The sequence below is a fragment of the Myodes glareolus genome, chromosome 16 (assembly GCF_982192425.1).
Source record: "Myodes glareolus chromosome 16, mMyoGla1.1, whole genome shotgun sequence".
Classification (NCBI taxonomy): domain Eukaryota; kingdom Metazoa; phylum Chordata; class Mammalia; order Rodentia; family Cricetidae; genus Myodes; species Myodes glareolus.
The window spans coordinates 38,778,885-38,804,622 of record NC_142041.1 but is presented as its reverse complement, the minus strand read 5'-3'; the positions used below and the strand labels follow the sequence as shown (position 1 = coordinate 38,804,622).

At 39.6% G+C, this 25,738-nt stretch overlaps 1 protein-coding gene and 1 pseudogene across 1 annotated transcript; both read left to right on the top strand.

The window, feature by feature from the left end:
* The first annotated feature begins 3,944 nt into the window (after window positions 1-3,944).
* Window positions 3,945-6,769, top strand: Cga (glycoprotein hormones, alpha polypeptide). Its single transcript, XM_048420636.3, has 3 exons — window positions 3,945-4,073; window positions 5,083-5,267; window positions 6,528-6,769. The coding sequence occupies exons 1-3, from the start codon at window positions 3,974-3,976 to the stop codon at window positions 6,603-6,605; spliced, it is 363 nt and encodes a 120-aa protein (XP_048276593.3). The 5' UTR covers window positions 3,945-3,973; the 3' UTR covers window positions 6,606-6,769.
* Window positions 6,770-11,881: 5,112 nt separating this feature from the next.
* LOC125390855 (putative E3 ubiquitin-protein ligase UBR7 pseudogene) lies at window positions 11,882-16,296 on the top strand (annotated as a pseudogene).
* The last annotated feature ends 9,442 nt before the right edge of the window (window positions 16,297-25,738 follow it).

The following is a 25,738-nucleotide window of genomic DNA, read 5'->3' as shown; positions in this document are numbered from 1 at the left end:
CCTCGGAGTGAGAATTCCAGGAGTTCAAGTCTAGCCTGACTGTGTGAGAGTTTCAGACTAGGCTGGGCTGTAGAGTGGAACCTCAAAAAGTGCTCAAAATTGTTAGCAATTCGGGAAACTCAAGTTAAAGCAAATAATTTTCATTTTCTATTTATTTATTGTGTGGGGTAGGGTGTGATTATACCACCCAGTGTAAGTATGGGGATTGGAGGAAAATCTCTGGGAGTCAGGTTTCTCCTTCTAAGTAGATTCCATGGATCAAGCTCAGGTTGGAAGGCTTGGTGGCAAGCACCCTTATCTGCTGAGCCATCTTCCTGGCCCTGAAGTAAAAAAAAAAAATAAAAAATAAATTATGGTCTTGGCCTTTGTTTTTGAGACAAGATCTCAATATGTAGCCAGAGCTGGCCTGCACCTCAAGTATTCTGTTACACTACTGCCCTTGCCGCCAAGTGTTGCTATTATAGGAGTGCACCACCAAACCTAGCTCTATCTCGAGAATTATTCTTTAAGTATTTTTATTTTATTTCATGTGTATGTGCACCCCCTTGTCTCTATGTGCACCACATGTGGGTGGTGCCCTCGAAGTCCAGAAGAAGGTATCAGAGTCCCTGGAAAGAGTCACCCAGTGTGGCTGCTGGAAACCAAACCTGGATCCTCTGCAAGGACAGTAAATGCTCTAAATTGCCGAGCCAGTTCTCCAGACCCTCAAGTAATTGTTTAAGAGACATCTTTAGAAACTAAAAGCAATTCTGAATCCTTTTTGTTTATTTTTTTTTGAGACAGTTTCTCTGTGTAGTTCTGGCTGCCCTGGAACCCACTCTGTAGCCCAGGCTGGCCTTGAACTCACAGAGATCCACCTGTCTCTATCCGCAAGTGCTGGCATTAAAGACTTGTGCCATCACCACCCGACTTGAAATGTTGTCTTATCTCAGGCAGAATGGCTAAGATCAAGACGACAAATGCTGGCATGGATGTAGGGAAATGGGAAATTAATATTCACACTTGGTGGGATGGCAAACTGACACAGCCACCATGGAAATCAGTGCGGTGAAGTCTTAGAAAATTAAAAATAAATCCACCTTATGCCCAACCTATATTACTTCTTGATATATGCCCAAAGGACTCAGTATCCTACCCAGAGATGATGCGTTCAGCTTTTTTTCTTTGCTACTTCATATAATAGTTAAGAAGTTGAAACAACCTAAATGCTCTTCAGCTGATGAATAGACAGTGAAAACATGGAGCATGTACACCATGGAATCCTATCCAATTGTAAAGATAAATGAAATTTTCATGTAAATAGACCTAGAAAATAATTATATTGAGTGAGACAGCCTAGACCCAGAAAGGCAAACAACAAGTGTTTTCTCTTAGCTGCCAATGCTAGCTTTTGGTATAGTTTGGGTATATACTAGTATATAACTGGAAGTAACTGTGACAACAAGAAAGTAAAAAGGGACCATGGGTGAACACACGGGAGAACAGGAGCACAATAGGACGTGGTTGCTATGAAGGGGAAATAGAAAGATGAATGAGGGAATCTTACCCGGGGAGCAAGAAGACGAGAACAATACAATGGAAGTGAAAAGGATGAGCGATAATAGCCCTAAGGATGTTTGGGAAAGTTATAGAAAATACTATTTTATTGGTAGTTAAAATTGCATATAGGCTATATATGTCTATGTATTCATCTATGCGTGCATGCATCTATCTATCTATCTATCATCTATCTATCTATCCATCCATCATCCATCCATTACCTATCTATCTATCTATCTATCTATCTATCTATCTATCTATCTATCTATCTATCTATCCAGCCAGCCATCTATCTATCATCCATCCATTATCTATCTATCTATCTATCTATCTATCTATCTATCTATCTATCTATCTATCTATCCATCCATTATCTATCTATCATCTATCTATCTATCTATCTATCTATCTATCTATCTATCATCTATCCATCCGTCTATCATCTATCTATTTATCTATCTATCTATCTATCCATCCATCTATCTATCATCCATCCATTATCTATCTATCTATCTATCTATCTATCCATCCATCCATCTATCATCCATCCATTATCTATCTATCATCTATCTATCTATCTATCTATCTATCTATCTATCTATCCATCCATCCATCTATCATCCATCCATTATCTATCTATCTATCTATCTATCTATCTATCTATCTATCTATCTATCCAGCCAGCCATCTATCTATCATCCATCCATTATCTATCTATCTATCTATCATCTATCTATCTATCTATCTATCTATCTATCTATCTATCTATCTATCCATCCATTATCTATCTATCATCTATCTATCTATCTATCTATCTATCTATCTATCATCCATCCATTATCTATCTATCTATCTATCTATCTATCCATCCATCCATCTATCATCCATCCATTATCTATCTATCATCTATCTATCTATCTATCTATCTATCTATCTATCTATCTATCTATCTATCCATCCATCCATCTATCATCCATCCATTATCTATCTATCATCTATCTATCTATCTATCTATCTATCTATCTATCTATCTATCCATCCATCCATCTATCATCCATCCATTATCTATCTATCTATCTATCTATCTATCTATCTATCTATCTATCTATCTATCATTATGTCAGTTGGGATGACAATGCTCTTCTTCAAACTGCAGACTAACAAAAATCCAAGTACCCAGCATGAGAAAACCTGAGTCAGGGGAGTCCAAGAGACACCTCCAAAGAGGCATTTATAGGCTATTACTGTTTCCCTTAGTGCCTGCTACACAAAGAAGGTAAAACTCTATTGCTGAGGACACTACACGTTTCAGGAAATGGATCTGGAGAAATCAACTTGGGTCTGACATGGAAGCCTCTTCGCTGAGGACAGGCTCTCATAGTTTCTGAAGGAGCCACGCATGCTGCCAACAGAGAAAAACAATCAATAATCTTATCCAACTGTAGCAGCAGCAAAACACAGCAGTTATCAGTACGACAAGATACTCTCTCTGAAAGGGACAGTAGGAACATTTATATCCACCTGATTGAACTTAACGCCTGCCCAGTAGATGATAACTCATGCCAGGCACTGTAAGTTTAGTCAACTTATAGTGGTATATTGTCTGTGTTTTATTAGATAAATAAAGCTTGCCGGAAGATCAGAGAGCAAAACAGCCATACTAGTCAGCCATACAGGCCAGGGAGTGATGGCACACACCTTTAATCCCAGGACTCAGGAGGCAAAGGCAGATGGATCTCTGTGAGTTCAAAGCCACCCTGGGCTACACAAGATTGAATCTTCCTAAAAGAGAAACAGAGCTCACACAAAGGTGATCCCAACACTTGGGGTCACACACCTTTAATCCCAGCACTAGGAAGGTGGAGTCAGGAGCGATATGGCTGGGTGGAGAGAGGAATATAAGGGGAAGAGAAAGGAACTCAGTGGAGTGTGGGGTCTTCAGTATTCTTGGAGACAAAATCTCGCCTATTTTCAGTCTGAAGCAGAGGTAAGAGCCAGTGGCTTGCTGCTTTGCTTTTCTGATGTTCAGGTTGAACGCCAGTACCTGTCTCTGGGATTTTATTATTCACGCCACACCAACTCTCTCTGACTAATGAGGCCGCAGAACTTAGAGCACACTTAGGACTGCCAGTTTCTTGAACTAGTATAATTCATAATTTACTGGCAAATATGTATCCATAGAGCCAGGTAAGTCTAGTTCCCACTTTTCAACAAAGAGCCATCTTTTTTTTTCACCAGGTGGAAAGCATTACACAAAGCCACAGCTGGTCAAAAATTTGGCCAGAGGTAGAGCAGTGACTTTAGCGTGCCCGAAGCCAGCGCCAGCCGTTAGAAGAATCACACGAACCCTACTGGCTTTGTGCTGTGACTGGCAAGCTAAGATTAGGCTGTCATGATTTTGTGCTTTCTCTCACGTGTGGTTTGCAGGAGGACAATGGATTCCTGCGGAAAATATGGAGCTGTCATTCTGGTCATGTTGTCCACATTCCTGCACCTTCTTCATTCTCTTCCTGATGGAGACTTGACTATTCAGGGTATGTGACCAAACTCAGGCTTGCAATAAAAAGGGGAACATGTATGTCTCGATGCACATCAATAATCATTCATTAATTTCTACCCCTTTTCACGTGGGATAAATATTCACTCCCGGGTGCATATCTAGGCACTCGTAGACTGTGAACCCCAAATTAAATTCAGTTCAGAAAATAGCCAATGAAAATGTTTTATTCCACATTCATTTTCATAGCATCCTAAACATGTCCATCTGAAGTACCTTCCTTGTTGTTCCATATCTGAGTTTGACGAGGAGAAAAGTCATCCTTACTCAGATCAGCTGTTTTTCCCGTTTCTTCCAGATTTTTGAAAATGTTAGCATCACTTTCACAGACAAATTTTCATATCAGTTAACAAGTGAGGGAAAAAGAAATCAGTTTTGTGTTTTAAATTTGTTTTGCTCTATTATCTGCCACATCTCGTACAGAACCTGACAGAATCCCACCAGCCCGAGATTTCTGAACTATTATCTGTTATGGTTTTTCTCTTGTTCAATGGTAATATTTGAATCTCAAATTCTAAGCACAGGTATCTTTTGTATTATCAGGTTGTCTTACCTCACCAAGCTTTCTTAATTCTGGTCATTTTTTTTTTCTGTCAACATTTGGAGTTTCTATGGGGAAAAACGACAGCCGACTTGCCTCCAGAAACATTTTCCTCCCAAATGAACGAGGCGTTCCTGTCAAGCTTCTGTGTTCTCTCTAAGCATGTAATAAGCATTGAGACACCACTATGGCAAACTCTCTATGCAAGTCCACAAAAATGGCTTCTCTGTGAGTGGAGCTACAGTGATTATGAAAATATCATGTGTGAAGATTAATATGCAGATAAAAATACTTATTTCCTTTTCTATTGCCAACGCAAAAAGTGTTTGTAGGAGGGTCATCTGTCTATGTGTTACTTTCTGTTGGTCCTGTCGTACTCGGGAGACAGTTAGTTATCTTTGAATCCTTTCTCGGGGATCTCTTCCTTCTCTCTTTTGCTGGCTAGGTTGCCCAGAATGTAAACTGAAGGAAAATAAATACTTCTCCAAGGCGAACAACCCCGTCTATCAGTGCATGGGCTGCTGTTTCTCCAGGGCATACCCCACTCCAGCGAGGTCCAAGAAGACAATGCTGGTTCCAAAGAATATCACCTCGGAGGCCACATGCTGTGTGGCCAAATCATTTACTAAGGTGAGTGCTTCCTAACAGCCCGTCCAGAGATAGTTTGTACTCACAGGGCTTAATGTCTAAGTTGCCCAGTGTCCGGTATTTATTGCTCCCTTGTACCAGCAACATCACATTTTCCCTGCTTAATTAAAAGAATACGCTAAATGGAAAGGGTTAACGACACAGAAGTAGAGAGAACAGTAGTGACCTCCGTCTAAAAAAACCAACGGGAGGTGCATGATGGAAGGTTGACAGCGATAGCAAAACATACCAGACAAAGCAAGTTCTTGGGTTTTACAGAACAGCTAGGTGCTGACAGCTTACCACAATTTATTATATAGAGAACTGGAAGAGAGGGCTCCAAAAGTTGGCTAGCACAGAGAAACGGGTACAGCAGGCGAGGGGAATGAAAACACCGCCACCGTGGCTTGATCATAATAGTTTATGCGTAAGCATCACATTACCAAACTATACTCCATATGTATGTGTGATTAATATATTCTAAAAACAAATAGCAAAGCATGTGGGTGCAGTGGTGCATTCCTGTAACCTCATCCTTCAGGAACTAGGGGCGAGAAGATCCTAAGGGTTCTAAGACTACCTGGCCAGAACTGGTGAGATGGATCAATGTGTGAAAGCATTTGTAGACAAGAACAGTGATCTGAGTCAGGTGCCCAGGACACAGATGATGGAAGGAGGGATCAGACTCCTCTAAATTGTTCTGATAGCACCCCGCAACACACATAGACCACATAAGCGGGAGAGAAAAGGCCCATTTGGTCTGCACAGTGAATTCCAGATTAGCTAGGTTAGCGTAATATGATGATGTCACAAAACATCGCCAGCAAGAGCAAAAATAAATAAACAAACCAAAACACCAAAAACCCAGCGACCTGGGGGACATACGCGAGATGCGTGAATCTCTGAGGTTTGACTCCTAAGAAATGTGAAGCGGGGAGAGGCGGCGGGGAAAAGCAAGTAAGTAGGTATATTTTAGGGGTGATGATATAGATCAATGGCTGAGTGTTTGCCTAAGAAATGCTGAAATAAAAATTCTTAAAAACGGAGAGAGAAAGAGAGAGAGGGAGGACAGAGCTAAACAAAAGCAGGTCGAAGGAGCATGGCTTACTTTGCGATGTGAATTTAACTGTTAGAATGACTATATTCCCGGAAAGTGAAAATGTAAACATACCAAACAGCGATGAAATCATTCTGGCTACTGTCGTATTTAACACTTTGCCGTTCTGTCTGTCTCCCCACCTCTCTGTTTCTCTCCCCTTTCAGATCACAGTCTTGGGATATGCCAGAGTGGAGAACCACACGGAGTGCCACTGCAGTACTTGTTACTATCACAAGGCTTAGCTTTCGGCAGACGGCTGTGCTGGTGATGGCTGGTTTGTGGGGCCGCACCGTGTGACGCCGCCTCACACACTGTAGCTGCATGCCATTCCCTCACACTTCAGTGCAATTGGCAGTCTCTTCTTATTAGGGAAAGTAGAGTCTTTAGCATGATCACCTAAGTTGGTTCCGTCAGAAATAAAGCCTTTTAAATCATTAATCGCAGAATTGTCACTGTCTTTAACACCAAAGCTATTATTACGTGGACAAGATTTATCAGAGGGAATGATCCAAACGTGTTGAATTGGGACCAGCGACACATAGTGACCTAACACTGGATAATCTTGCTTCCATCTAACCTTCTAGAAGCAAGCTGTTCTCCCATCAGCCAGTGGGCTATTATCAGATATCAGATTTATCACTGGGGTAGGAGAAAAAGGTACAAAAATTCTATTTTTACTCATGTTTATGTCCCCTTTACATCTCTCTTTTATTATATTGTATCAAAATACAGGTAAAGTATGATGCTAATACATGCATGTAAGTTATAAGTAAATAGACGTACATTGTGGATATTTGAGTTGAAAGGTTTTCATTGGTAAAAATGTACAACCCATAAACATAAAGTGAAGTATGCTTCTCCGGGGAGGGGTAAAGGTAAAGCATGAATTATCTGTCTACATGACTTAGGCTTCCCCAGAACGGAATTAGTCTCTGTTAGTCAGGCTGTGGCTGAGTGGCGGCTGGGAACAGGGCATCACTGTCAGATGAAATGACATTGCTCTAAAACTCTAGAAGACTCAAGCGGGTCTGAGTGTGCATGGATAAGTGACAAGAGCAAGCTGGCCGGTGAGCACTCAGAGGGGGAGCAGCAGTACCACTTCTACCCAGCTCTAGAGAAGGCTCCAGAGACTGAGGGCACAGCTTCGTAGTGGAGCTCTAGCTTGGCATGAAGTCTCGGGTTCAACCCTACAACACAAACAAACCGGGTGAAGTGCTTCTCAGTTCTGTTAGGCATCATGGTCACACCTCCCGAGTTTCTAGCTACAGTCATCCTTACTGCGAGGGCAACAGGATATTCACAACGTCATATTAGCCATGGTTGAAATCAAAGCTGCTCCAAAGCTATGTTCCTAAAAGAACTGGAATTTTAAAACACAGACCGAAAATTTCTTTAAAAAAAAAAAAAAAACCAACAGGGCTCGAGAGATGGCTCAGAGGTTAAGAGCATTGCCTGCTCTTCCAAAGGTCCTGAGTTCAATTCCCAGCAACCACATGGTGGCTCACAACCATCTGTAATGGGGTCTGGTGCCCTCTTCTGGCCTGCAGGCATACACATAGACAGAATATTGTATACATAATAAAATAAAATAAATATTTAAAAAACCCAACATACCTGTCACAGGTAAGGTTTTCAAAAATGAATTTCAAGCTGGTTATGGTGGACTATGTGTCTAATCTCAGTCCACGCAGTACTTGGAGGGTGGAGGCACAGGGTTCAAGATTAGCTTGGACCACATGGACCCAGCCTCAAAAACAAAACAACAACCAAAAAAAAGCAAAATATGTAAAGTTCTCAACCATTACAAATTTATCATTTTAATCTCTGAGTGACCAATCGGTTCCTTAGCAATTTAGCAAACATTTCAGATGTTATGGTAAAAGTTAAAATAGATGTGTGTACTTTTTTTTAAGACACATGAAAATACAGATAAAGATTAGTTGTTTTGTTTTGGTAGGCTCTCATCTTATGGCTTAGGGTGTCTCAGACTTTTATATATATATGATAAATATCATATATATTTATATATTTTGATATATATGCATATATATATATATATTGCCTTGAATGTACATCAGTCCTTCTGCTTCAATCTGCTGATCCATAGGATTATACACATGAGCCACCATGCCTGGCTTCCATTAGTTTTGTTCATTTGTTTCACTCCTCGTACATTTACTGAACACTCAGCAAGTGTTGATAATTTGAGCATGAAGACTCAGAGACAAAGAATTTTATAAAATATAAAGTTTAGAAAAGGCAGTAAGCAAGTACTGTTTAATCCAAGAGATCAGTGGTGCTGATCACTGGTTTATTCTAAAGTTTAGCAGATAATCATTGAACATGTACTGTGTACAGGTTTGAGAGCTTATTTGGAGGGGAAAAAGGAAGAGGAAAGCTACAGACACAACCTTGACTGGGGTGTCCTTATTAGTCTGAGATCATCCTGTGTTACAGAGGTAATTGAGAGGCTGCTGAAATTGTGATGGGACAAAGGGACATCCCTGTGATCATCTGGATCAGACAAACTGACCTAAAAACCATTAGAATGGAGCATCACAGCCAGACTGATCCCCAGGGCCAAGTAAAGTGGTGCACGACATAGACAGGCCTTGCTCTGGGGCGATTCAGAGTCACAGTTTGTATCTGGAGCAGAAAGACCAACACAAACTATAGTAGGAGGGGGGGTTGACCTTGGCCAAGAGAAGGACAAACAAAAACCAACCATGTGGGCTGACCAGTGTTCATGTGTGTAGATGAGGGGTTGTCAGTGTGCTTATGTGGACATGTGAACCAGCCAAGTCTCTCCTGCAACTCCTTCCTCTTCACTTCCTTCTATTCTAGTCATTACTGCTTAGTAGTATGAAGTGTCCAATCAAAATGAAGGTAGACATATGGGAAACAAGCCGGAAATATATGAAAGCCTCAACTCTGCAACATTCAGGGTTCTAGCCTTTGGAAGATAATCTGTAAGAAACCTATAGACTGGGACAAACTACTTCCTGGTGAAACAAGTCTTCGGGACCTGTTTCATAAACTATAAAACCTGCGAGATTTCTGGATGCTTGAGCAGGACTATGATATTCTTTAAATAATTAAGATTAATTAATGAATTTTTACATGAGACTTTTAAACAAATCACAAGATAAATTAGATATGTAATTCAATCAATGAATATCAATTATATCAAGAAAATAAAATATGACTTATTTAATCATTTTAACACAGGAAGTAACAAGAGTGTAAAACAAACTATATAATAAATATGGTCCCATTCTGAAATAAACACACAATTAACTGAATTCAGAGAGGAATAAATAAGTCTTCCTTAGATGTTTTTTTCTCTTGTAGGTGAGGTAATCACATTTCACTTCTACTGTATCCCTGGTCATCACTTCTGGATGGTGGCCACACCCAACCCCAGAAACAAAACCATCCCAATCCCAACTCTAAACTCAGTTCCAACCCCAAGCCCATCCCCAATAACACCAACTCCAACCCTAACACCCACTCTAACCTGAACCCTCACCCCAACAGCAACCACACCTCAAACGAAAGTCTCAATTCCAACTCCAACCCAAACCCCTACTTGAACAATGACCAGAACCCAATTCCATCCCAACCCAAACTCCACCCTCAACCTGACCCCATTCCTCAACCCCAGCACCAACCAGGTCCCCGCTTTCATACCAACCCACATGCAATGTCCATCCTCAACTCAACCCACTTTTACCCCAGACTAAACTCAAATTCCAACCCCACTTTAACCCCCCAAACTTAACCCCAACCCTAACTGCAACTCCATGCCCATCCTAATACCCAACCCAAACCCAAACTAAACCCCAATTCAATCCCAGGATCTGTCCTGATCTCAATCTCAATCTCAACTTTAAAACTGGCCCAACTCCAAACCAACCCTATACCAACCCCAACCAAACCTATACCAACCCCAACCAAACCTATACCATCCCAATCCCAACTCTAAACTCAGTTCCAACTCCAAGCCCATCCCCAACAACACCAATTCCAACCCCCAACAACCACTCTAACCTGAACACCCCACCCCAACAGCAACCACACCTCAAACAAAAGCCTCAATTCCAACTCCAACCCAAACCCAACTGAACACCAACTCAAGATGTACCCCAAATACAATTCCAAATACAACTTTAATCCTAACCCTAACCTCAACCTCAACCATAACTCAAACCCAGCCATCACCATAACCCAAATCACAACCACAATTTCAAACCTAATGTCTTAACAAGGGTTACTATTGTTGTGATGGAACACCGTGACTAAAGGCAACTTGGGGAGGAAAGGGTTTATTTCATTCACAGTTGCATGTAGCAGTTCATCATAGCAGTGAGGGAGCAACTCACACAGGGCAGGAACCTGAAGGTAGGAACTGATATAGGGTCCATGGAGGGGTGCTGCTTATGGGCTTGCTCTTCATGGCTTGCTAAGCCTGCTTTCTAATAGAACTTAAATCACCAACCAATCCAGGCATGGTACCACTTATCAATCACTATTTAAGAAAATGCCCTATAGGTTTACCTACAGTCCAGTCTGATGGAGACATTTTTTTTAAAGATTTATTTATTTATTATGTATACAACATTCTGTCTCCATGTATGCCTGTACATCAGAGGAGGGTGCCAAATCTCACTATAGATGGTTGTGAGCCACCATGTGGTTGCTGGGAATTGAACTCAGGCCCTCTGGAAGAGCAGCCAGCGCTCTTAACCACTGAGCCATCTTTCCAGTCCCCTGGAGGCATTTTCTTAACTGGGGTTCTCTCCTCTCAGATGACTCTAGTCTGTTTCAAGTTGAATTAGCCAGCATACTTAACAACACCAAATACAATACCATTTTGAACCCCAAGGATACCTCCACCCCTACTCCCAATCCCATTCCAAAACCAAGTGCAATTCTAACCCTAACCCTAATTCCATCTACAACCCCACCCCTACTGCAAACCCCAATCTCATCCATAACCCCAACCCCAAGCCCAAACCCAATTCCATCCTCAATACCCCAACTTCAAACTGAACATTAAGTTTAATACCAATCCTAAACCAAAGCCCAACCCTAACTCCAACACCATTCCCAACTCTGCTCTAACCCTGACCCCAACCCAGCTGGAATGCCAAGCCCAAGCCTATATCAAACCATATCCCTAGACTCCATCCCATACCTGGTCGTTTCCATCCCATACACAACCTACAACACCACCTCCATTCCCAAAATCAAATGCAAACCAACCACAAATTGAACCCCAACTCCCACCCCTCACCCCAACCCAACAAACACAAACCCCAAACACAACACCAAACCAAACTGCAACCTAACCACAACCTTAACTTGAACCCAGAACCCAAAATTCAACACCAAACCAAACCTTAATCACAACCCCAATTGTAACTCCAAACCTTACTTCAACAACAACCCTAATCCTATCTTCAACTACAGCCCTACCCACAACCTCAAGTCCATTTCCAAGTCCCACCCCTACTCCATGCCGCATTTCCATCCCAACCTGGTACCCAATGTCAACCCCAATCCCAACATCAAATACAACCTTACCCTTGTATGTACAAGCACAGCTATCTACTACCCACCACACACACCAGAGAAAAGACCACAATTAAACAAATGGTGCTGGGACAACTGGAGTCTCACATATAAAAAATGAAATTAGACATGTATGTTGTGGAATATTATTTTAAGGTGTGTTACATTCGCTTATGCTGTGGAACATTTGTTTTAATGATGCAGAGATGTATTGCATTCTTTTATGTTGCATTTCCTTAACTCTGTGATACTTTGCCTGTCTAAAACACCTGATTGTCTAATAAAGAACTGAATGCTAATAGCAAGGCAGGAGAAAGGATAGGTGGGGCTGAAAGGCAGAGAGAATAAATAGGAGGAGAAATCTGGGAGGAAACACAAAAGAGCAAGAGAAAACAAGCAGAGGAGGATGCTAAGGACCAGGCACCCAGCCAGTCACTGAGTAAGAGTGAACGTAAGATTACAGAAGCAAGAAAAGAAAAAAGCCCAGAGGCAAAAAGTAGGTGGGATAATTTAAATTCAGAAAAGCTGGCTAGAAACAAGCCAAGCTAAGGCCTAGCATTTATAAGAAAGAATAAGACTCGGTGGTGATTTATTTGGTAGCTGGGTGGCGCCTCCCCCCCCAAAAGCAAACAGTAAAAAAAATAAAAAACCAGCAACACAGGTATCTATTACCTGGCACAAAAACGAACTCTGGATGGATCAAAGACCTAAATGTGAAGCCTGAGACACTGAAACTGTTAGAAATATAGAGGCAGAACCCGACAGAGTAGAAGTGTGGGAAGGGACTGTCTGAAGAGGACTCCATTTGTGCAGGGGTCCAGGCCAACAATTGAGAGATAGAATTCATAAAACTGAAAACTTTGCAAAGTCAGAGAGACAATCAATGGAGTGATACTATATATAAATATATTTTAAGTTTCATTTTTTTTCCTAACTAAAGCAATCTACAGTCAATGCAAGCTTATTGGACCCCAACACAATTCTTTACAGACCTCGAAAGGACAACTCTCAACTTCATATGGAAAAACAAAAAACCCAGGCTAGCTAAAACAATACTAAACAATAAAGGAAATGCTAGAGGTCTTACCATTCCTGATTTCAAGTTGTACTGCGGAGCTGTAGTAATAAAAATTATATTGTATTGACATAAAAACAGACATGTTGATTAATAAAATTGAATCTAAAACCCAGACATAAATCCACACACTTATGGATACCTAATTTTTAAAAAAGAAGCCAGAAATACACAATGGAAAAAACAGCATCTTCAATAAATGATGCTGGTCAAACTGGATATCTGCATGTAGAGGAATGTAAATAGACCTGTATCTACCACCCTGCACAAAACTCAAGTCCAAGTGGATTAAAGACCTCAACAAAAATCCATATACACTGAACCTGACAGAAGAGAAAGTGGGGGATAGCTTTGGACTCATTGGCACAGGAGACAACTTTCTGAACAGAACATCAGTAGTATAGGAACTTAAGATCAATAATTAATAGATGGGACCTCATGAAGCCGAAAAGCTTCTGTAAGGCAAAGGATGCTGCCATTTGAATAAAACGACAGCCTACAGAATGAGAAAAGATTTTTGAGCAACTCCACACCCAATAGATAACTAATATCCAAAATATATAAAGAACTCAAGGAACTAGATATCAGAAAAACCAAAAAATACAACTAAAACTGGGCTACAGATCTAAACGGAATTCTTAATAGAGGAAAGTTCAACATCCTTAGCCATCAGGGAAATGCAGATCAAAACTACTTTGAGATTCCATCTTACACCTGTCAGAATAGCCAAGATCAATAAAACAAGTGACAGTTCATGCAGGCAAGGATGTGGAGCAAGGGGAACACTCCTCCATTGATAGTGCAAACGTGTACAGCACTATCAGTATAGTATATCAGAAATCAGTATGGCAGTTCCTTGGAGAAATGGGAGCCAATCTACTTCAAGATCCAGTTATATCACTCTTGGGCATGCACCCAAAGGATGCTCCATTCTGCTACAAGTACACTTGTTCAACCATGTTCATTGCCGCTCTATTCATAACAGTCAGAAACTGGAAACAGTCTAGCTGTCCCTCAGTTGAGAAATGGATAAAGTAAATGTGTTACATTTACACAATCGAGTATTACTCAGCTGTTAAAAAAATGGCGTCATGAAATTTGGAGGCAAATGGATGGAACTAGAAAAAAATCATCCTGAATGAGGTAACCCAGATGCAGAAAGACAAATATGGTATATACTCACCCATAAGTGAATATTATCCTTTGAATAAATGATAACCAAGTCACAATCCATAGACCCAGAGAGGTTAGGTATATAAAAAGGGTCTAGAGGACGCATAGATCTCCCTGGGAGGGAAATAAGATAGATTTTATGGGTGGACTGAGAGTAGGGAGCAACAGGAACCAGAGGATCAGGTGGGGAAGGTTATGGGAGATAGGGTTGAGGGAAAGAATTTGGGGAGACAAGGTCCAGTTGAAGGGTAGAAGGAGGGATCTTATAAGCCAGCCTGGTCTACATGGTGAGACCCTATCTTAGAAATAAAAATTAAATTAAATTAAACGTGTTTATAGAGTCTCTAAGTCATGACTTAATATGAAATATTGCTCAACCTAGCCTACCACTCCCTGGAACCCTGTTGGCTACACAAGCCAGGAACTTTATTATTAGTGTCAGTGCAGATCCTAATTGTGTGATAGGCAAGAACAGTGTGTGTTCAGACGTTAGCACCGAGGAAGGGCAGGAACAGGTATTAGCGTCAAGGACATTCCAGAAGTCAAAATAGTTATGACTTTCTTAGTTTACAGATCCTGGAACAATGTATTAATTACATTCTTGAAAAGCATTCGATTACAGTAAAATGACATAGTAAGCCATTTTTCTAGGTGTTACTTAAAAAAAAATAACAATTTGTGGCAGCTTCTCCCAGTGCGAAAACAAGCCAATCACAGTGGAGTAATATCATTTTCCTTCACGGTCAGTGACTTTCCTACATGTCAGGTCTCTAGTTTGGTGTTTAAAATTTGCCAATATTATCTTTTGGAGCAGGGTGGTAGGGTGTCACTGTAGAGGGCTTGCCTAAAAATTGTACAAAGTATACATCGTAAAGAAAGATTAGGGAGCTAAGAAAAAGAAGGGAAGAGATTAATTCCTGATCCACCCAGATGTAAACAAGCTTTTTTCTGCCATGCCTTCCCTGTCACATTGGACTGGAGCCCCTTAGACCATAAGCCCAAATTAATCCTTTCTCCGTCCAGTCACCTGATGGTGGTTGCTACATCTTCTTATCAGCCTGGAAGGGATGTGACCCAATAAACTGACTTTGGTACTGAGCCCTACAGCAGGAACCCAATGGTATCACCACACCCAGTGAAGAGCAAGCACCGTATATACACCTGTAATACCTGCGAAGCAGTTTGTAAAGAAACATGCTGCATGCTGGAGGGAGACGAACCAGCCGGAATTTGGCTAGTCTACAGGTATGCCACGAAGCCATAAACTACTTGAACTATAGGCAGAAATGAAATTTTCACTATGATTATGGAATCAACAAGGTAAACAATTTTAAAAGCAGATTATTTCTCCATAAATCAAAGGTAAATTCTTGCCATAAGTACAATGACAACTTTTTGGGGTTATACTGCTTTTGTCAGAGGCTTTATCCTGATCCTGAGATGAGGTTCTAGATGATTCAGTCTGGGGTCTGTAAAGACCAGTTCCATGGCAGGTATCTTGCTGCCACGCCCCCTGAGAGCGTGGATTTCCAAGAGACAGTGTGCCAGGCTCATGTGAAAGGCTGTTCTTTCTCGTCAGCTTCCTCTACCCATCTGGCAGTCACCAGAATATCTGCTGAAGGTGACGGGTTGCTGCGGTATGTTGACAGGACGGATAATCAAGAGGTTATCCATCAAGTCTGAAAACGGAGCTCACGAAGCTAACACCCTAAAAGAGAATGTTCCAGAAGATGGAAGAAATGCTGTCAAGAAAGTTAAAACCAGCTCTAGTTCTGAGTCGGGACTCCAGATACTGTTAAAGAACCAAAAAAATGAATTTTTAGGAGCCGCCGGCGAAGCAGTTTGTAAAGAAACATGCTGCCACCTAGTGGCCCTGCCTGAGATGGCGGAGCACGTTTTGTGCCTGCCAAGACTATATGTAAATGTACCGAGAGCTGTTTCTGACAGAAAGAAGATAGAGTTTGGACATTTGAGAACAGAGGCAAGAGTGATCAGGCAATGACAGAAGGGACCCTTTAATGGGAACCCTTAGCAGCATGAAAAGGCCCCATTAAGGGCAGCTCGTTTGTGAATGCAGACTTTCTGGAGAGACTTGGTGGTTGAAGGCATGACTGTTAAGAGAGAGGACAATCTCAGGAGATCTTGTCTATTTCCCCTTTCCGGGGGGATCTATGTGTGTTTCTCTTAGGGTTCACTTTGTTACTTAACTTCTCTGGGGTCGTGGACTATAGGCTTGTTATCCTTTGTTTTACAGCTAGTATCCACTTACGAGTGAGCACATACCATGCTCCTGTTTCTGAGTCTGTTACCTCACTCAGGGTATTTTTTTCTAGTTCGATCCATTGGCATACGAATTTCAAGATGTCATTCTTCTTTTAAACCAGTGAGTAGTACCCCATTGTGTAAATGTACCACACTTTTTAAATCTATTCTTTGGTTGAGGGGTATCTAGCTAATTTCCAGGTTCTGGCTATGGCGAATAATGCTGCTATGAACATAGTTGAACAGATGCCTTTGTAGTATGATTGAGCATCTTTTGGGTATATGTGCCAGAGTGGTATTGCTGGGCCTTAAGATAGGTTGATTCCCAGTTTTCTGAGAAACCGCCATACTGATTTCCAAAGTGATTGTACAAGTTTACACTCCTATCAGCAATGCAGGAGTGTTCCCTTTACTCCGCATCCTCTCCAGCATAAGCTATCATTGGTGTCTTTGATCTTAGCCCTTCTCACTGATGTAAGTTGGTATCTCAGAGTCATTTTGATTTACATTTCCATGATGACTAAGGATGTTGAACATTTCCTTAAGTATCTTCTGGTCATTTGAGATTTTTCTAGTTGAGAATTCTGTTTAGATATGTACCCTATTTTTTTTATTGGATTATTTGTTCTTTTGATGACCAATTTCTTGAGTTCTTTGTATAGTTTGGAGATCAGCCCTCTGTCTGATGTGAGGTTGGTGAGGATCTTTTCCTATTCTGTAGACTTCCTTTTGTTTTGCTGATCATGTCCTTTGTTTTACAGTTTCAAGAGGTCCCATTTATTAATTGCTGTTCTCAGTGTCTGTGCTACTGGGGTTATATTTAGGAAATTATCTCATGTACATTCAAGTGTACTTCCCACTTTCTATTCTATGAGATTCAGTGTGGCTGGCTTTATGTTGAGGCCTTTGATCCATTTGGACTTGAGTTTTGTGCATGGTGATAGATATGGATCTATTTTCAGTCTTCTAAATGTTGATATCCAGTTATGCCAGCACCATTTGCTGAAGATTCTTTCTTTTTTTACATTTTATATTTTTTGCTTCTTTGTGAAAAATCGGGTGTTTGTAGGTTGTGGATTGATATTCGGGTCTTTGATTCAGTTCCTTTGGTCCTCCTGTCTGTTCTTATGCCGATACCAGGCTGTTTTCAGTACTGGAGCTCTGTAGTAGAGTTTGAATTCAGGGATTGTGATGCCTCCAGAAGTTCCTTTATTGTACAAGGCTGTTTTGGCTATCCTGGGTTTTTTCTTTTCCATATAAAGCTGAGTATTAATCTTTCGAAGTCTGTGAAGAATTTTGCTGGGATTTTGCTGGGCATTGTATTGAATCTCTTGGTAAGATTGTTGTTTTTACTATGTTAATTCTACCTACCCAAGAGCACAGGAGATCTCTCCATTTTCTGGTGTCTTCTTCAATTTCTTTTTTCAAAGATTTAAAGTTATTGTCATACAAGTCTTCCACTTGTTTGGTTAGAGTTATTCCAAGATATTATATGTTATTTGTGGCTATTGTGAAGGGTGATTTTTCCTCTGATTTCTTTCTCAGCCCATTTATCATCTGTATAAAGGAGAGCTACTGATTTTTTTGAGTTATTCTTGTATCCTGCTACATTACCAAAGGTGTTTACGAGTTGTAGAAGTTCCTTGATAGAATTTTGGGGGTCACTTATGTATACTATCATATCATCAGCAAATAGTGGGAGTTTGACTTCTTCTTTTCCAATTTGTATTCACTTGATCTCCTTTTGGTGTTTTATTGCTGTAGCTAGGACCTCAAGAACTATATTGAATAGATATGAAGAGAGTGGACAGCCTTGTCTTGTTCCTGATTTCAGTGGGATCGCTGGGAATTTCTCTCCATTTAGTTTGATGTTGGCTGTTGCTTTTCTATATATTGCCTTTATTATGTTTAGGTATGTTCCTTATATCCATTCTATCTCCAAGAACTTTATCGTGAAGGGATATTGTATTTTGTCAAAGGTTTTTCAGCATCTAATGAGATGATCATGTTTTTTTTTTTCCAGTTTGTTTATACGGTGCATTTCATTGACAGATTTTCGTATGTTGAATCATCCCTGCATCTCTGGGCTGAAGCCAGTTTGGTCCTGGTGGATGATTTTTTGATGTGTTTTTGGATTTGGTTTGCCAGTACTTTATTGATATTTTTCCATCAATGTTTGTTGCGATGTAAAATAGTTCCACACTAGCCCAGAATGGAGTATAACCCAGGTTTATTTATTTGGGGGCAAACTCACAGAAAGAGTAGAGATTCGCAGTCCTCTGCATGCTCTGGGAACTAAAACTGAATCCAGCAGCTAGGGGGCTCATGCACACCCCTATGTCTGCATTTATAGTACATGAGACCACGCTCAAAGTGGGCTAGTATCCCAAAGGCCATTGGCTGAAGGAGTTTCCACAGCAAATGAGTGAGATTAGTCTGTAATTCTCTTTCTTAGTATTGTCTTTGTGTGGTTTAGGTATCAGGGTAATTGTAGCTTCGTAAAAAGAGTTTGGTAATGTTCCTTCTGTTTCTATTGAGTGGAACAATTTGAGGTGTGTTGGTATTAGTTCTTCTTTGAAAATCTTGTAGAATTCTGTGCTGAAACCATCTGGTCTGGGCTTTTTTTTTTTGTTGTTGGGAGACTTTTGAAAACTGTTTCTAGTTCTTTAGTAGTTTTTATAGGTCTATTTAATTTGCTTATCTGATCTTGATTTAATTTTGGTAAGTGATATTTTTCCAGAAAGTTGTCCATTTCCTTTAGTTTTTCAGTTTGGTGGAGTTTAGGTTTTCAAAGTATCTCCTGATGATTCCCTAAATTTCCTCCATCTGTTAGTATGTCCCCCTTTCCATTTCTGATTTTGTTAATTTGAATATTCTCTTTCTCTGCCTTTTAGTTAGTTTGGATAAATGTTTTTCTATTGATTTTCTAGAAGAACCAACTCTTTGTCTCATTCTTTATATTGTTTTCTTTGTTTCTATTTTGTTTATTTCAGCTCTCAATTTGATTATTTCCTGCCATCTTGTTCTCTTGGGTGAGTTTGCTTCCTTTTGTTCTAGCATTTTTACGTGTTACGTGTGAGATTTTTTTCCAACTTCTTTATGTAGACATTTAGTGCTATGAACTTTCCTCTTAATGTTGCTTTCATTGTGTCCCATAAATTTGGGTATGTTGTGTGATCAGCTTCATTGAATTTTAGGATGTCTTTAATTTCTTTATTTCTTCCTTGACCCATTGATGATTCAGGTGAGCCTGTATTATTTCCATGTGTCTGTGGGCTTTCTGAAATTAGTGTTGCTGTTGAATTCTAATTTTAAGCCATGATGATCCAATAAGATACATGGGGTTATTCCAATTTTTTGGTATCTATTGAGATTATTTTTGTTACTGAGTATGTGGTCAACTTTTGGGAAGGTTCCTTGAGGTGCTGAGAAAAAGGTATATTCTTTTATGTTTGGATGGATTGTTCTGTAGATGTCTGTTAAGTCCATTTGAGTCATGACATCTTTTACTTCCCTTATTTTTCTGTTAAGTTTCTATCTGGCAGACCTGTCCAGTGGTGAGAGTGGGGTGTTGAAGTTTACTGTTTTGTGGGGTTTAATGTTTGATTTAAGCTTTAGTAGTGTTTCTTTTACATATGAGGGCGCCCTTGTGTTGAAACATAGCTGCTCAATATTGTGATTTCCTCTTGATGGATTTTTCTGTGACTAATATAAAATATTCTTGTTTCTTTTTATTGATTTTAGTTTGAAGTCTATTTTGTTAGATATTAGGATAGCTACCCCAGTTTGTTTCTTAGGTCCATTTGATTGGAAAATCTTTTCCCAACCCTTTAATCTGAGATGATGTCTCTCTTTGAGGTGGAGATAAGTTTCTTGCATGCAGCAGAAGGATGGATTCTGTTTTTATATCAATCTATTAGCCTGTGTGTTTTTTTTATAGGTGAGTTGAGTCCTTTTATATTAAGGGATATTAATGACCAATGATTACTAGTTCCTGTTATTTTAGTTTTTGTTGTTGTTGATGTTATTGTGTGTGTGTGTGTGTTTCCCTTCTTTGGGATTTGCTGCTGTTAGATCATCTATTGTCTGTGTTTTTATTGATGTAACTAATTTCCTTGGGTTAGAGTATTCCTTCTAGTATTTCATAGGTAGGTATTGGTTAAATCTGGTTCTGTCATGGAATATCTTTTTTCTCCATCTATGGTGATTGAAAGTTTTGCTGCTAATAGTAGTCTGGGCTACTAGCATCCGTGGACTCTTAATGTCTGCATAATGCTTGACCAGGACCGTCTGGCTTTCATTGCTTCTATTGAGAAGTCAGATGTAATTCTGATAGGTCTGTCTTTATATGTTTCTTGGCCTTTTTCCTTTGTAGCTCTTAATATACTTTTTTTTTATTCTGTATGTTTAGTGGTTTGATTATTATGTGGTGAGGGGAATTTTTTGGAATAGTCTATTTGGTATTATTCTGTAAGCCTCTTGTATTTTCATAGGCAAGTCCTTCTTTAGGTTGGGAAAGTTTTCTTCTATGATTTTATTGAGTATATTTTCTGTACCTTTAAGTTGGACTTCTCCTTCTTCTATCCTTATTATTCTTAGGTTTGGTCTTTTCATGGTGTCCCAGATTTCCTGACTATTTTGTATTAAGCTTTTGTTAGATTTAACATTTTCTTTGACCAATGAGTCTATTTTTTCTATTGTATCTTCAACACCCAAGATTCTCTCTTCCATCTCTTGTATTCTACTGTTTATGTTTGTTTTTTGTGGTTCCTGATTGTTTACTTATATTTTCTGTTTCCAGAATTCCCTTGGTTTCTGTTTTCTTTACTGTTTCTATTTCAGTTTTCAAGTCTTGAATTGTTTCTTTCACCTGTTTGATTGCTTTTTCTTGTTTTTCTTTAAGGGTTTTGTTGATTTCTTCCAATTTTTTGTTTGTCTTTTCCTCTTCTTTGAGGGAATTTTTCATTTCCTCTGTAAGGGCCTCAAACATTTTCTTAAAGCCATTTTTTAAGGTCATTTTCTTCTGCTTCTTCTGTATTGGTGTGTTCAAGTCTTGCTGTTGTAGAACCACGTTTTTTGGTGATGCTGTTTGCTCTTTGTGTTGCCGAGTTTGTTCTTACTTTGTTGTCTACCCATGTTTTCATCCTATTGGTGCAGTTGAGGCTGTTTCTCTGGTGATCACTCCCCCAGTGCCAGTGGATCCAAGGCTCAGTTGGTTGCACTTTTTGTTTTGTTTTGTTTTTGGTTTTTCCAGACAGGTTTTCTCTGTAGTTTTGGAAGCTGTCCCAGAACTAGCCTTTGTAGACCAGGCTGGCCTCGAACTCACAGAGTTCTGCCTGTCTCTGCCTCCTGACTGCAGGGGTTAACGGAGATCGCCACCAGGATCTTTCCTTCCTGCTCCTGGAGTTTTTTTGGGTTTTGTTTACCTGCTCCTGGAGGTCATTTGGACCTTGCTTTCCTGCTCCTGGATGTGACTTAGGCCTTCCTTCCTGCTCTCAGAGGTAGCTTGGGCCTCTCCACCTGCTGCCAGAGGTCGCTCAGGTCTTCATGCCTGAGCATCGCTTGGATGCTGTCTTCTAGTTTCCTTATTTTCTTCATGGCAATTTGAAAAGGAGTGACTTCCCTCTTATGGTTCGACTGTATAGATCTTTCCTCACTTCCAGGCATCAGGGCTCTTCAGCACTAATGTAGTGAGCCAGTAAGGTGAGCTGTGAATTTCTTTTATTTTAAAGTCGAGGAGAGGTTTCAAAAGTGTGTAACTCTTAGAAACAGATTCTTTAAATCCAAATCCAAATGATTCATCATTCCTCTGCTTATGGATAAAGTGGTTGATATTTCCAAATAGAAAGTAAATGTCCGAGTGCAGTTGATGTGTGAATTAAAACAAAAATCAGATGAGGATTTCCAGAGGGTTTTTTTTTCTTTTTCTTTCTTTTTTTTTTTTTTTTTTTTTTTTGACACAGGCGCAACCTCTATATTATGCAGCTCTCCATTTTCTGGACAATCATGACTTCTTTTATTGTTGCCAAGCAACTGAACGTGTATTTCTTTCCTTTATGTGGAAATGTACTCTGTAAGCCTGACATACCATGGTGTTTCTGTAAAAAGGTTCTGTGACATTGGGCATGGTGGCTTATGCCTAGAACATCAGCACTCAGGAGGCTGAAGCAAGAGAATTCTGAGTTTGAGGCTAGCCTGGGCCAAATATTGAGTTTCTGTCCAGTCTGGACCACATAGCAAGACTTTATCTCAAAAATCCACAGGTGTTAACAACAAAAAATTCCATGATAAAGTTTTCAAAACCATGGAACACAATTGCAATATGTATAATTTTTCAACCAACAGAATTGTTTTGTTGTTTAATTCCAAATGATTAAAAATTGTGACAAAGTCAATATAATTAATTAGGTGACACCAAAGACATTAGAAAGTGTGATATATTCTCTGTTTGGCTGCTACTTGTGAAACTTTCCTTAATGGTAGATTAACACCAAGGCAGATAAGAAGTAGTAAAGCCATAAACATGTTTTTGTTTTAATTTTTTATTAATTTTTAAAAAGATTTCTTTATTATGTATACAGTGTTCCAGCATATATGCCTACATACCAGAAGAGGCACCAACTCCCATTATAGTTGGTTGTGAGCCACCATGTGGTTGCTGGGAATCATCAATGTGTTTTAGATGTGCAGTTATGGCAACTGAACTTATGGTATATATTTTAAAATTTATATTTATACTTCCTTTTTGTTTTTTTTCAAGACAGGGTTTCTCTGTAGCTTTGTTGCCTGTCCTGGAACTAGCTCAGGCTGGCCTCAAACTCACAGAGATTCGCCTGCCTCTGCCTCCCAAGTGCTGGGATTAAAGGCGTGAGCTGCCACCCCCTGGCTGATATTTATACTTCTATAACCAGAATAAGAAAGTCCCTGAAGGAGAGCAAAATGTCATGATAAATGTAAAAATCCCATGATGAAATCCATTAAGTTTTGCTAACCTAAAATAATGATAATAATAAAACGATAAATCTAATGGATGTTATAATTACCAGGTAGAGCAATGCATAAAAATGCAAAACCCAAAACAAAGCAGCAAAGCAGAGAAAATCAAACCAAAAGTAAATTAATGAAAGGGTCAACAATTTAAACCTTGGAATACAGTTATCAGCAAATCATGTCAGTGTAGAGCAGGCATATCGTTAGCTGTTGATCACATCCGTAGCATAACAAAACCCTCTGAGGAAGCACATTTTTCAGTTTTACTTGTTCCTGATTACTGTATTTCTACTAAGGGATTTCTCCTCTTAGCTAGTTGCCTTATTATCACAACAGAGTTCTGTTCTTGCACAGCTGGCTTTGAAACCATGGTATTAACATAAAAAGGAAGATAAAAAGTCTACAGGAAGAGGCCAGCACTCGGAGCGGCTGTTGATAAGAGTGGGCACATTTTCCAGCACTGTTTGATCCCACTCACAGGTACACAGAGCTCAGTGCCTGTCCTTGCTTGCATGAAGACTGGTATAGATGTGGGTAAAACTGATTGTAGATAAGAGAGTGTTTTCTAAAACCCTGAAGTCTGACAGGCAATTTGCAGGCATTCACGGGAATAGCTGGCGTTATTAACTCATGGCAGTTTATCCTTCTCTTCCTTCAGAAGGTCCTTGCTTGGCTCTGGTACACAGCTGAAGACAAGTATATCAATTCTGTCATAACTAATCATTTTATTTTAAATAAAAAATATTTTCTTTGCAGAGAGAACCACATGGCTCCAGAGAAATAACCGAAGGCATACAGTAAAAATGCAAGCCATATTTTGATATTTTCTGATATGTCAGCATGAAAGTTAAGCATTTCACTACTTTTGTATTTACACCTATAAAGAAAATAAAAACTGATACTGCTGATAGCTTATTAGAAAAATACATTCATATAACACTTAACTGATCCCAGCAAGGGTGACTGGTATTTCCAAGATAGACATGGTGGCTCATGCTGTAATCCGCGCATGTGAGAGGCAGTGGCAGGAGAATCACAAGCTTTTTTTTCTTCAGGTGGGGGGTGACTAGCCTGGTCTATCTATCGAGTACCAGGCCATTCAGGGCTAGAGAGTAAAAACATGTGTCAGAACAACAAAACAACGGGAATTACAGTGGGTTTCATAGGCAATGGCTTACACAGTTTCTCTGGTTTGAAAAATAATTTAATTTAATATTTTATTTTAGAAATACATAGATTAAAAAAAACGACTTAAAACTAGTAGTCTTCTGTCTTTATTATTACAGAAAAAGATTCTTCTGCTCCCGGGGCTATTAGGTCAAGATATATTGCACCTAAAACACAAAAAGTAGCATTTAATATTGAATTTTGCACTAAGCTACATTGTCAAGACAAATGACTCTTTAAGAATATTGTCAGAATTCCTTTTATCAGAAGAAAATTCAGGGCCTTGGAGCAAGCAGCTCAGAGTAGCTTTGGAGTAGGAGTGTGACTCTCTCCTTCTCTAAACCCAAGCAAACTTATTTTTTTTAAAGATTTATTTATTTATTATGTACACTGTTTTCAGCCTCCATGGATGCCTGCAGGCCAGAAGAGTGCACTAGATCTCATTACAGGTGGTTGTGAGCCACCATGTGGTTGCTGGGAATTGAGCTCAGGACCTTTAGAAGAGCAGCCAGTGCTCTCAACCTCTGAGCCACCTCTCCAGCCCTCCCCCCAAGAAAACTTATTAAAGTGAAATTCAAAATCTTTGTCTCATGTCAGAAGAGCCACCTGATATGAGACAGAAGAAAAAGAAATATTTAAGGACTATTATACTGTCACTAACCTCATAATCTTTTTGGTTTTATATTGACTCTTTAACAGCTTTTCTTTTTTTTTTAGATTTATTTATTTATTTATTTATTTTGTTTACAGTGTTCTGTCTGCATGTGTGCCTGCAGGCCAGAAGAGGGCACCAGATTTCTTTTACAGATGGTTGTGAGCCACCATGTGGTTGCTGGGAATTGAACTCAGGACCTCTGGAAGAACAATCAGTGTTCTTACCCTCTGAGCTATCTCTCCAGCCCCCTTTAACAGCTTTTCTTACTGTATAAATTTTATAAGAGTTATATATATGTATTAGTATATTAATAAATATAAATATAGAAATATTATATATTAAAATAAATATATAATATAAATTAATATAACTTTTGTCATGATATTAATGATCATATAGAGTACTAACTAACTCTAGAAAAAGATTTCATCTACCTTCTTGTGCAGGATTTCAGGTTTGAGTCTCTATCCGTTTTCTTC

Excerpts from the sequence above, each read along its gene's own strand:
- Cga (XM_048420636.3), top strand. The coding sequence starts at position 3,974 with ATGGATTCCTGCGGAAAATATGGAGCTGTCATTCTGGTCATGTTGTCC. Across the intron at positions 4,074-5,082 it reads TGGAGACTTGACTATTCAGG|GTTGCCCAGAATGTAAACTG; the intron begins GTATGTGACCAA and ends TTTGCTGGCTAG. Across the intron at positions 5,268-6,527 it reads TGGCCAAATCATTTACTAAG|ATCACAGTCTTGGGATATGC; the intron begins GTGAGTGCTTCC and ends CTCCCCTTTCAG.